At 39.0% G+C, this 12,995-nt stretch overlaps 1 protein-coding gene across 3 annotated transcripts in view; it reads left to right on the top strand.

The window, feature by feature from the left end:
• LOC117048835 (ubiquinol-cytochrome-c reductase complex assembly factor 1) overlaps positions 1–12,326 on the top strand; it is a 41,294-nt gene extending 28,968 nt beyond the window's left edge. For all 3 annotated transcript variants that reach the window (XM_033153173.1, XM_033153175.1, XM_033153174.1), the window contains 3 exons: positions 7,999–8,076; positions 8,915–9,028; positions 10,856–12,326. In XM_033153173.1, the coding sequence (XP_033009064.1) occupies positions 7,999–8,076; positions 8,915–9,028; positions 10,856–10,990 (327 nt within the window). In that variant the 3' untranslated portion in view covers positions 10,991–12,326. The remainder of the gene's footprint in view (positions 1–7,998; positions 8,077–8,914; positions 9,029–10,855) is intronic.
• The last annotated feature ends 669 nt before the right edge of the window (positions 12,327–12,995 follow it).

Below are 12,995 nucleotides of genomic sequence, written 5' to 3'. Positions count from 1 at the left end.
GCGGCTAAAAGGAGTGTCTTGCCTGATGTTCTGCAATTAATTGAAGTAAAATTCATGCTCCCTTTTTTCTTTCCTTTCTTCCCCCCGCCACCAGTACATTGAGGATTAATTTATAGTAACACTAGACTATAATGGCACTAGAGGTTAGTATACAAATCACAGTCTTAATCTATTTCATAAATGTCACACTTCCAATTCAGAAGGATCTCTCCTGATTACAAACCGATTCAATGATAGCAAGGAAAGGAATCAGTAAAATTAGTCTGAATAGATAATTATCACAGGACCAAACAAATACTGTATATTCTGGCGTATAAGACTACTTTTTAATCCAGGAAAATCTTCTCAAAAGTCGGGGGTCGTCTTATACGCCCAGTCGTCTTATACGCCGGAAAATACGGTAGTTCATGTAACCCAGAACCACTTAATTGATAGTTGCTTTTCTCTGTATGAGCAGGAGAGTGAAATCTGCCTAATTCACATGTCACAGTAAGCCATTATTGCTAGCTTATCAGAAGCAAACTGTGTGCTGGTGCATGCTTTCTAATTGCTCTCACTTACACTAAGGGAGGAGCAAAACACCAGGAAGCCGCTATTTGGCTTCTCATTACATCCAACCCAGGATCCTAGTTTGTTGCGCTCTACCATGCCATTTTTTAAAAACTGGAAATTGCTGACTTCTTAAAGAACAACAGACTAGGGTCCTGGGTTCAGACAGCATAGGAAGCCATATTTAATTGAGGCTTCTAGTTTCTGCTGCTCATGCTGCATAGGAGTGAAATAGGAACAGTTGGGCAGCATGCACCAACACACTGCTTATTTTTGGTAAACTATAAGCCAGCAATCTTGACATATGGTGACAGGAAAACATGGTCACTGTGTTCCCTTGTGAAACGGCAGACTAATGCACAGAAACAATGGGATAATGGTGACTTTAAACTCCAGCTAAATTTATGGAAGCCCTTCCATGTGGTAAGTTGGCAATTCTTTTCTGGAGACTTTTTATCCCCAAAAGTAAAAGGAGGAGGGTAAGTTTAACAAGGGAAACATTTGGACCCATGCAGTGAGTCACTGCATATGAACAATAGAGTGCACAAAAAACTTCTACGTAGTTTCATTTAAAACAGTGGCAGGGTGACTGCTTGTGTGAATTTGGCTATTTGCGGTGCTTGGAATGAACTAGTTCAGTTTAACCAAGTTCACAAAATTCATTTTAAAATCTCAGAACTACATCTGAAAGCAGTTCCCATAATTTGCAGGTGAAGTGAACACGAATTAAGTCCATTTTGGGGTAGAACTTTGAGGTGTATGTCTCTCTCTCCATCATTAATATTTAGAAGGAATTTGAAAACATTCTTGTTTACCCCAGGCATTTAGTGAATACTAAAGAATACTGTTTTCAACAACCCTGAGATCACTGGATAGAATAATATTTTTTTACTGTAGCTGTTTTTAGAATGCTTTAACTGTTTTAGAATTCTTTTTTGAAATGTGCCTATGTTTGTCACCCTGAGTTTTCAGGAGGAGAGGTGGGATATGAATTCCATAAACAAATCTTCACTATTGAAGATACAGTATTTGAGTTGTTCTCTCAACTTGACAAAGTATGGAAACTATTTCTCACTCATTGGTTTTCTTCTTTGAATTAGCCCCAAGAAGATCATAGTCCTGTTCTTACCTTATTTTTCATGCATTTACTAAAACCCTGGAGGGAAATCAGCATCGCCTTAGCTGGCTCTGAACTCTGCACATTTACTGATTTTCCACACAACCTTCATACATTGGGTCAGAGATGAGAACAGGTCCTGCATACACAATTTTACAGATGTAGGGCCTGTATGAGTGATGTGAAACCATGTTCACACATACCTGTTCTCACATTGTACCCAATATGTGGAGGTTGTGGGACAAACAGCCACAGTGCCACTTCTCTCAATATATAGCTTGAGGAGAGCTCATGTCTATTATTCTTAGTCCCTCCTGGTCTGTATCCCAATGAAGGTGCATGTCTGGCACAGAAAACTAATCCAGTGTTAGATTTTGCATGTAAAAGGTAAAGGTAAAGGTCCCCTGGATGCAAAATGCTTCCATCAGTCTCTTGTATTCTGCCAGAACAGCCTTGGCTTTTTATTTTTTATACCAAAAATGCCAGTCAAAGCCCACAGATCTGCCCTCACTCACTTCACTGCAGAGTTCTATTGGGTATACAGTACTTTATTTACTATGGGAATGGCAATTCCGACTCCAGAATTGCAGCTAATGAACACATACAGGAGATAGTAGACCAAGCAAAGGGGGGGGGGCTGTGTGAGTTGTAGGCTCATAGACTGTATTTCTAAACATCCACTTCTTACACTTCTGTCTTTTGTGCTACTCTTCTCTTACTTGTGGTCAGAGGCTATAATGTTCATTAGGAGTGCCAATACATCTCAATCAGTAAGTCAGTATGGCGAGGGTGGCTTATATAGATTTCTTGGAATTGCCTCCACCCAAAGCCACATATTTGTATGAAACAGATTCCATGCTTCAAAAGGTCAGTTCCTAGTGGTGGGAAGATGGGCTGGTATAAACAGTAGTGGGTGGCTCATTGGTTACTGTGAAAGGGCTTTTCATTGGTAATTTGTCTATGAAAGGTCAAACAGAATTTACATCATTGAAAATTATGGGAAACTATGACAGAGGTATAACCACATGAGAAGGTGCTATGAGGTGATGTTCCACATACTGCATCTGATCACCCTGGGTTCTCCTGATTTAGCATCAAGGTATCATGGTTGAGCCCTCAGATTCATTTTTTTAAAAGTCCCATGACCGTCCTCTTGTGAACTGTTGTAGAATCATAGAATCGTAGAGTTGGAAGGGGCCAGCCCCCTGCAATGCAGGAATCTTCTTGCCCAACGCGGGGCTTGAACCCACAACTCATGAGATTAAGAGTCTCATACTGTATTGACTGAGCTATCCCAGAGAAGATCTTGCTCCTAGAGTTCAACCATACTGTCATTCAGTGTTGATAGTACTCTTCTTGTGCCTCCATCAATCTGCTGTCCATATGATGCTCTTCATATCTCTGCCTTCCCACACCCTCCCTTCCTTTTCCTTTCTAAGTTTCTAAACCCATTCTTTCTTAAGGTCTCACATTTCTCCAGTAATTCTCCAGTTGTGCTCTCAACTTCTTTTGACATCCAAATGTATTGTTTCTCTTGCTTGTGTGTGTGTGTCTGCATGTCTTTAATCCTCCCTTTCCTGACAACACTGTTCCCCACTTTCTATTACATATCATTAAATTACCTCCCAGCATCCATCCCACTACTTCTGTTGGTACATTTAAATTCCTAACAAAGCTGCCCCTTCATTTATATAGCTAACCAAACTCATTGATCTCACCACTCTTTTTCTGCAGGATGTGTTCTAGATAATATATTTTCAGCTGATGGGTTGGGACCTGCTGAAGAGTGTTATAACCCTGCAGAGACCTAGAATAAGTATTACAAATATGCAGCAGCATTTGCCAAAATCTCTAATTCTGCTCTTCAGATTTTGAAAATGGTTTTTGAATTTTAGGTTGAGATCTGAAATTTAGCCTCTGTTCTGATGCTTTTCATTTGTTAGCTTCTGGATTTCATTTTTGGAATGGACAGGCCAGCTTTACAAGGGAACAGGAAGGAGGCTGCTGTCCTCCCTTGTCCACTGAAAGCGGCCCAGGAAAGAGCCAGTAGGAGGAGCTGAGTGATTCTCAAGCTGCTGTAGGCCAGATGTTACCTGCAAGCCACTATTTGCCCACCTTGCTTATACATATTTCATCCACACCATTAAATACCAGCAAATATAGCATGACATATAAATCTCAACTGTTAAATAAAACATTTGTCAGCATATACCATGATGTACAGATAACATACGGTAAATTAGAATTCACAGCAGATGAGGGAGAGAGAGAGAACAAACTTGCAAATTGCAGCTGTATTCTGAACCACTTGAGCTCAATTATGTTATTGCTTGAGAAAACTAGTTGGGGAAGATGATCCTTCTCTCTGGGATTGTGGTGGTGTTACCCATCAGCTGCCTTAAAGTATATCATTAAATGAGATCCAGATAACATGAAAAAAACTACATGTCAGTGTTATATGCTAATCACTTATATCCCCCATCTATAAACTGAGGACATCAAGTATTTTAACTATAACATCATAAAGCAAAGCTTTAAGTAAGCAGTTAGTTCTGCAAGTGAAATAATGAATGACAACCAATTTATCATAAATGTTATCTCTTTTGTTTTTTCCCGATAATGATGATATACTTTCCTAGCTTAGCCATGTGTACTCTTATTTTACCTTCCCCTCAAAGATATTATGAATTGTCACACTGTGCTTCTCACTGCCAGTCCCATTCATTTAAATGGGAAAGTTAAGCATGTGCTTAACTTTGTCACTGAACTCTGCAGTGCTTTAAAGTGCTTAAACTTGGCTAGATTGAACCACAAATGTGCAAGTTTGAGGTCGTTAGGAAAGCCCAGCAAATAAAATGCACTTTGTAGTTTGGCACTGGCAATCTTAATTTTGTTGTGGCAATTTTTGCTTCAAATTAAGAATCACATACCGCCAAAAGATGAACACAGCTAAAGAGCAGATGAACACTTTATCATAAAGGGTCCTTTGCACATAAAAAATCTTAAGGGAGTTGAACAAACATTTTGGAGATTTGCAGAAACTGTTGCATTGGTGGGACATAAGTTTTGCAACAAGCATACAATGTGTTTACATAACGTATAAACAAATGTTTAAAACTTAAGAATCCTCCAGGATTCTCAACATCTTACTGTGTAACTTTTTTGTGGTTCACTTTCCTTCTTTTCCTTTTAGTTGAGGGCAGAAGTAGGGCAGAGAAGTAATTTTTATTCACTTCAGAAAGGTTATAGTAATAAAGGAACTCTTGTTAACATCAGAGAGCATGGCAGCCAGGAGTTTTCACAGTCTGGCATTGTTTATTTTACCAGCAATTTGGAACCTTCTGCACTCTTAAAATATTGGCAAGAAAATATTTAACTGTTAACTGTTTTGTGGCAAGCATGAATATGATGCCTTTGGTAGGAGGAGCGCTTAAGGGGAGCTAAGATTTATTTGATCTAGAAATCCCTCTACGTTTGAGAGAGGAGGAGGAAGTCCTGCAGTGTATATGACAATATTTCAAGGCTACATATGAAACTTTCACTTTTACTAATGTAATGTTCAAATATAACAAACGTTATGGGCAAACATTGTAATATGACTAGAGATTGAAAAGGTTTAAGACAAATGTATGACATCAGAAGACATTAGGTGAAAACCTTGATAAAACACTGTATTCAGATGTATCAATAAACTATGCTTTATTGTTACAGGAACAATCCATAACAATCCTTGGGCTCCCAGGCTTCGCCCTCCCCGCCTCTACTTCTGGTACTACAACCACGAGGAAGCTATGGGAAACTTTTGTTTCTATTTTTGATTTAACAGCAGTTTAGCATTGCACCAGAGCCCTACACTGTGGTTAAACTTCGCTATGGTGTATCAAAAGAAACCAGCTTCATAGCCCAAGGTTTGAAGGTGGCTTGTTTCAATAAACCATAGTTAAAGTTACCAGTAGCTACACTTTGTTCACATTTAGTTGTAAAGGAAAAACACAGTTAATACAAAATGGAAGCAAATCTTCCAGTCTCCTTACAGCCATGCCTGAGGAAGACAGTGGAGGGGGAAGCATGAGAGCTTGAGATCTTGCTATGCCTGAATGCAGCTAACGTGCCCCTCTATATTGTCCTTGATAGATACCATACTGCTATGAAACAAAAATAAATTTTAAATGAGTACCATTGAAATCCTTAGGCTGAGAGACTGGGAATAGTTCTTATGCCCTGGAACTCTACACATTTACCTGGGAGTAATTCCAGCTGAATTAGTGGAACTTACTTCTGAGTGACTTGCTTAAGACTGAATGGCTTCTTTCAAAACTAAATAGATCTCAGTGGTCTTATATGCAGGTATACTCCAAAATTGCTATGGGATTCTTGAATATAACTTTTAATATATACCCTTTGGTGAAATTCTGAAGATTCCATACACCTAGTATTTGTTGTTCATCCCTCCTAAGAATCCTTGTCTATTTTGAACCAAAGCAGGTACTGGAGTCCAAGGTCTGTTTTTGACAAAGTGTGAAGGAGCTTAAATTTACAGGAGAAATCCAGTGGCTATTAGCAGCATTAGCATTGAGTAGCAGTTTAAACTTTTCTAGTGCCCTTGACACTTGAGACAAGCTTGTAGTCAGTGAAGTCATTTCTATTGAAAGCCAGGTGTTGAGAATTGCCAGTGCTGGGAAGACGGGATTGAGAAAAGAATGTTTCTAAAGAACCCTTCTTTAAGTTTATTTACTTATTTTAATGAGATGGTGTTTCTCTAGTATTAACCAGTTTCCTCCAAATACTGCGATAGCCCTCTTAAAAAACGTGATGTTATCCAGGATACTGCCCCCCCCAATGTAAGAGTCATATTTTTATTTATTGCCATGTTTATTTAGCTTTGTTATCTCCTTATTAATCTCTTTCTTAAAGCTGCTGCGTTTTGCTTTTATATAGTGAGCTGCTCCCCTAGGGATACAAAGTCCAGGACCTGTCCCTGTAATGGTGCTGTTTATTTTCTTTGCCCCCTTGCAATTGCCTGCTGTAACATTTGTAGTATGTGTTAAGTAATCCTTAAGGTAACATTTTTATTATGTCATAAAAAGTGCATGGCAAATATATTATAACTCATGGAATTTGTTTGTTTTAAAAATGGAAGGATAATTTATTGAGTGTGTTACATGAGAGCTGCTCCCCCTTATTAGAGTATAGAAATGCTGCTTATTTAGGAGTATGTTCTATTGAGAAAAGCCATGGTCTCTGACATGCCTAGAAAGTACAAGTCTGGTTGGCTAAAAGTGACATCATAGTTTATGTACTCAATAAAAATTTAATTAAGTCATTACAGAGGTTGCAGTCATCATTTAACCCTGTGATTTCTTCTATTTAGCACTTTTTTCATTAAACCTTCAGTAATAGCCCAATGACCAAATCTTGATGGCCTATAAAAAATATGCATGAATTTTCATAGTTTATATAAATGGAAAAATATGAGTAACTGACATAAAAGAACTTTTTCCTTGTGGTTCCACTGTATGCATGTATTATAAAAATAATGTTATGAAGGATAACAGTTTAATGGAGGACTATATATAAGCCATAGGTTTGATAGTATGACATGAACTAATTAGCTGTTGGAGGGGGAAATTATTACAAGGCAGTAACCGCAGGGCTATATGCATATTAATAGGGCTTTGATGACATCATTGATGAAGCAGTACTAGTTTCTTTTATCAAAGTGTTGAGATTTTTGTATGGTGTTATTCATAGCTTTCTTTTGCGTGTCAGATTCAGCAACTGATGGTCCAGCATGATCTTTGGGGGCTAGACATTCAAATTCTGCTTGGTCTCCCTTTTACTTATAGTAAAAGGTGGCCCAACAGTAATCTGCGGCCCTTCAAACATTGCTGGATTCCATCTTTCATCAGGCCCAGCCACCATGACCAATAGTCAGCAATGATGGGAGTTGTAGCCTAGCAAAATCAGAAGCACCACAGGTATCCCACCCTGTCACTGCTGAGTTCTCCAAGTGGCTTCACTTAGTTTACTTGCCATATTAGGAGCCATATTTGGAAGATGCACTTCCTGCCTTAGTTTTCTTTAGAAGTATAGTATATTGCCCTTGCATTGCAAATACATGCAGAATGTGGAGCTTAACATGCACCTTCCTCCTTTCTTATGTATTCCAAGGCTCTTCTGTGAAATTTGTTTATCCAAACATGTTTCCACCAAACCCTGGCCAACAAGGGTGCTTGTTCTGTTTTATCTAGATGTGGGTTGGATAAGCAAGAGACTGCTCACTTGTGATTTCCCCATTACTACTACTGACTGCTTGCTATTTTATTTTTCAGATTGATTCTGTTGCCCTGAAAACGAGTATGAGAAGCATGACAGAAAATTTCTATGCAGCTATTTTTGGATATGATGAGGTAATACTAATGTATGTAGACAAGATAAATGGCAGGTGCATATTATGCACTACAAAAAAGATGCATTATTTCTGTGCTGAATATACTGTGTTTTCCAAACCATAGAGATTATTCCCATGGAAGTGTGTTTGTGCATACTTGCTTGTCTTGGCTAATTTATTCTGCTTCTGCTAATGATGCTCATTTACTAAAGCAAGGGAGTGCGAAATGGTCATAAGGGAGCTGTCTTTTGCCCATATCATGCTGCATGTTAGTGGGGAATGTGTTGTTCATAGGTAGCACAAATCTGGGTAAATATTTTGTGCCTCATGTAGACTTTTGCACAACTTGTTTATTATTATTATTATTTTTAATATAGAGTATCGGCACCTGATCCCTGAGGCTACGGAATCTGCTTCTCAGAACTGTGCCCAAGTTTTCCTTGGTTTAATCACAGTTTCAGAACTATATTTGCTGCTTGTTTTTCCTCTGCTAATAAGATCTCTGATGCTTTGTCTTCTCCTACCAATAAAGGAAGGCAATGAACACACCATAAAAATAGCAGTAATAGTAGTAGTAGTATTCATATGCCACTTACAAGCCAAAATGGCTTCCGATCTGTTTACAAGTATAAAATCAATTATAAAATATCTACACACAATTAAACCACACAATAAAAAAGCTAGTTTAAGAGCATAACATTTAAACTTATTATTGGACAGTTTGAAGCTGTATTCGTACATTGCTACACTTTAGAATATAGAGGGAACGTCCAGCTAAATAGCCATTTGTAAGGTCTGAAACCACTTCCTATTTAGTGTTTACATTTTTCCAATTTGCTGTTTTTCTTTCGTTTTAGGGAATTTTATCAGATGATCATGTGCTTGCAGCAGCCATCTGGAGAAATCTGTTCAACAAGCATTGTGAAGACCCAAGGCAGCTGGAAATAATGGTGGAATATATACGCAAGCAGGTGGGCTACTATTTATAATGTGGATGTTCACTACATTTCAAACAATATGCATGCTTGGTGTACTTGCCACTGTGGAATAGTGGCCTTCCTCCCCCCCCCCCCCCATTCCTTAATCATTGTGAAGCCTTTGAAATCTGCTTCAAACACTAGTTTACAGGCACTAATTTTCAAACATGGTTATGGACAGCATTGACACAATCCTTAACCAGGGGAAAGCATGTAGAAATACCATATTTTTCCATGTATAACATGTATAAGACAACCCCTACTTTTGGGAGCCCAAAATTTAGAAATCATTATTTTAAAGTTGTTCAGTTTTGGGGGAAATCGCCCCAAAAGCTGTTGAGCTTTTTTCGATCCACCACGCCTCGGAACAGCCTTGCCTCTCCAGTCAGCTCACCCAGTACTTATCGTATAAATCTGTGTATAAGACGACCTCCAATTTTTGACTAAAAAATGGAGGGGGGACCATTGTCTTGTGCATGGAAAAATACAGTACATTGTTCCAATTCCTTAACTGTGGTTAAGGGATCAGGTTTATCTCAACCTGCATAGGCTCATGTAAGGGCAATTATAGAACAAACAGAGATTCAAAGCTGTATGGAAATTGTCCAGTCACACCTAGCAATAATATTACCATCCTACTAACCATGTACTTCAGTACCCTAATACCCAGTAGAAATGCTTTTCTAAATGTAAAGCGTTTTTTGCAGGGGTGAGGGGTTGCAAACATTAAAGCAAAATGAAATATATCTAAAACTAAGAATACAGTATTTATATCAATCACAATTTAAAATGATATAGATAAAAAATAAAAACAATTTAAAAAAACAAAAACGGAGCCCTCTCTGCCCAGCAGCAGCAGCAGTCCTTTATGGAGCCTGTCAGGCCCTGCCCCCAAGCCAGGTGGAGAGAAGCAGGGCAGGGCCCTTCAGGCTCCCAGCAGGTCAATCCTTAGACTTCTGATCATCAGGCCAGTCATTTTTTGAAACCATTCTGAGGTGTAAGCTGTATATAAATTTAATAATAATAATTACATTCTCCACCTAAGCTAGTTTGTGGAACACTTAGGCTAAAATGTGGTAATTTCATGAGCTTCTTGGAGGTAGAATGTGAGATAAAAGGCATTTGTTTATCACATTTATCAGATGGATTACTCTAGCAAGCAGTATGTAGGGGCCATCTATTTGTCTCCAGATTAGAGAACAGCTCTATCTGAAACAGATACATGTTGTACAATTGCCTTTTATATATTATTTATCTTACAAGAGATGCGGTCTAAACCACTGAGCCTCTTGGGCTTGCTGATCAGAAGGTTGGTGGTTCAAATCCCCGCAATGGTGTGAGCTTCCGTTGCTCTGTCCCAACTCCTGCCAACCTAGCAGTTCAAAAGCATGCTAGTGCAAGTAGATAAATAGGTACTGCTGCAGTGGGAAGGTAAACGGCATTTCTGTGTGCTCTGATTTCCATCACAGTGTCCCATTGTGCCACAAGCGGTTTAGTCATGCTGGTCACATGACCCAGAAAGCTGTCTGGACAAATACTAATTCCCTTGGCCTGAAGAGAGATGAGCGCCGCACCCCATTGTCACATTTGACTGGACTTAACCGTCCAGGGGTCTTTACCTTTTACCCTTATCTATTTATCTCACAAATGTCTGGTTTACTTACTAACACCTTTTTGGTCCCATATAACCTGAAATACCACGAGATCCCAAATTCCCTCTTTTTACTTCCTTAGTGGTTGCACAGGAAGACTTCTGATGAGAGCTATCATATTTAGAATCACTTTCTTTGGTGACTTGTATTATTCTGTTGTGATTGTCAGGTGCAGCACCTGGATGCTATTCCTGGAGAAGACCTGCTGCTGTCTGGTGAAGTGACCTGGCGCCCCCTTGTGGAAACAAATGCTCAAAGCATCGTGAAACCTGCTTTACCCACATATAATGATGAAGGACTCTGAAATCTTCATCACCCTGCTTGAAAACGTTTGCTGCTGACTGTGTTTAATTCTATATGTGGAACAATTCCTGGAAGTGAGACTTGATTTATACTGTGGGCGTTCCCAGGAAAGAAAGGAATAAATGCTGTATTTGCTATTTGAAAGAGTGATTAGAACTCCTTTCTTTGTAATTTTCACCTTAGAAAGATTAACATGCTACTTTTTTTGTATTATATCTGTGGTTAAATGCTGCTAGTTCATTTCAGGAATCCCTCTCAGTTCCATTATCTGGTTGTTCTAACACCCAGGTTCTTGAATGGAGCTTCCTTTTCTTGAGAGCAAAATAGTTTACCAAAGTGACAGGCAATATGCTTTTCATCTAGTAAGAGGGGATCAGCTGTCTAAACATACCATAATTCTGTCTTCCATAAAACTGGTAAGCATGGATGTGAAAGAAGTTCTTTGGTACAAGTATTGTGCGTCTTGGGGCAAATGGGAAACTGAAATTCCAAAGCTTGAAAAAATGTGGAAGTTTTGAAAGGATGCAGTTTCCCAACTAAGATTAGTATGAAGCTAATCCAAATAGTGAGGGACAGTTTCCTTCCTTGCCTCTGTAATAGTTTTATGACCCCATAGATGGAAGAGTTTTTGTTTCTTTTTTAATGACCCCATGGGAGGCAGAGAGCCAAACTAAGCATGATATTAATATGCAGGTTTTTAAAAATGCAGAACATCAGCTGGCATTAATTGGGAATTTCTCTACACCGAATGTTCCATTTGCATTTGAGAAATTTACCTGAGGATTGCAGCATGGGAGGAAGGTGATACATTTCTCCTCCATGCCTGATGCAATCTTGATTATTGTCAGCCCCACCCTAGCTGATGCTATTTGTATTTTTTTAAGCTGCACATTATGCTTGTAATGTCAGGCTGGTTTGGGACAGACTTGTGACTAAAAACACTTCAGGGTTTCCATGTCTCCAAACTGTTCTGAAGGCTTTTGCAGTATGAGCAACATTTCCTATTCATGGGTTTGTTTTGCTCAAGTCACCTCTTTATAAAATAGTGGCTCAGGAACGTGACTAACAAATTTGGCCAAGTGTTAGGTTTTCTAACTTGCTTATCAAAAGAGTTCATTCGCTTCAAAACAGCCCTTGTATGTGCTGCATTAAGCAGGTTAGCACATTATTCCATTCTAGAGGCACAACCTATTTTGTTTCTCTTATGGTACAACATGTAACCCGAGAAACAATTCTCATGTTTTTCCTTACCATGTAATGCCTTTGTTGAAAACCTGGAGAATAGTTCTCCACACACATTTTAAAATTTGATCCAAATAAATGTACTGAAAACAATATACCTGTAGAAATAAGTCTTTCATTTTGTACAGCATACGCATTCATAGAAGCTGGCTTTTGATGCTTATGCATGTGTTCCTCTGCTCTTCCTCATATCTTCCAAAGGGCTGTCACGTTTAATCCTTTTGGGGAGACTCAAATATGATCCCCAGCACACAAACCTGCTCTTCAGTGGGTGCATCCAGGCAAGCAGTCTTATGTTCTGTATTTGCTACCGGCAGATAATTATGTGATGGGGTGGACTAGAAAATGCATTATTTAGTGCTATTATTCCTGGGGAGGTGGTTGCATGAAAGAAGCTTGTACTTCTTTTAAGTAAAGGCAGACGTCTTTCAATGACTGGCTTTCATAGAAGTTTCACCCTAGCTGCCTTCCTGGTAATTGTCCTGCTCCTCTCCTCATTCATTATTGTAGGGATGGGAAACATTCAACCCTCCCAGCCAGCATTGCCCAATAATCAGGGATGATGGGAGTCCAGCGAAATTTGTCATATGTTACCAACCCAATCCCTGCATTTTTTTGAAAAAGTGTTGAATTCAATCTGTTGCACCTGTGTACCTATTAATGGAAATTAGCTTCTTTTAAAAGCTTGCAACACCACTATCCCTTGCTGAGACACACTGAATCAATTCTATTCGGGGAAGGGGGTGTCTGGGTATACTGGTAAC

The sequence above is a fragment of the Lacerta agilis genome, chromosome 6 (genome assembly GCF_009819535.1).
Source record: "Lacerta agilis isolate rLacAgi1 chromosome 6, rLacAgi1.pri, whole genome shotgun sequence".
NCBI lineage: Eukaryota > Metazoa > Chordata > Lepidosauria > Squamata > Lacertidae > Lacerta > Lacerta agilis.
Note: the sequence above shows the minus strand (reverse complement) of the source record. Positions and strands in the feature narration are given on the sequence as shown.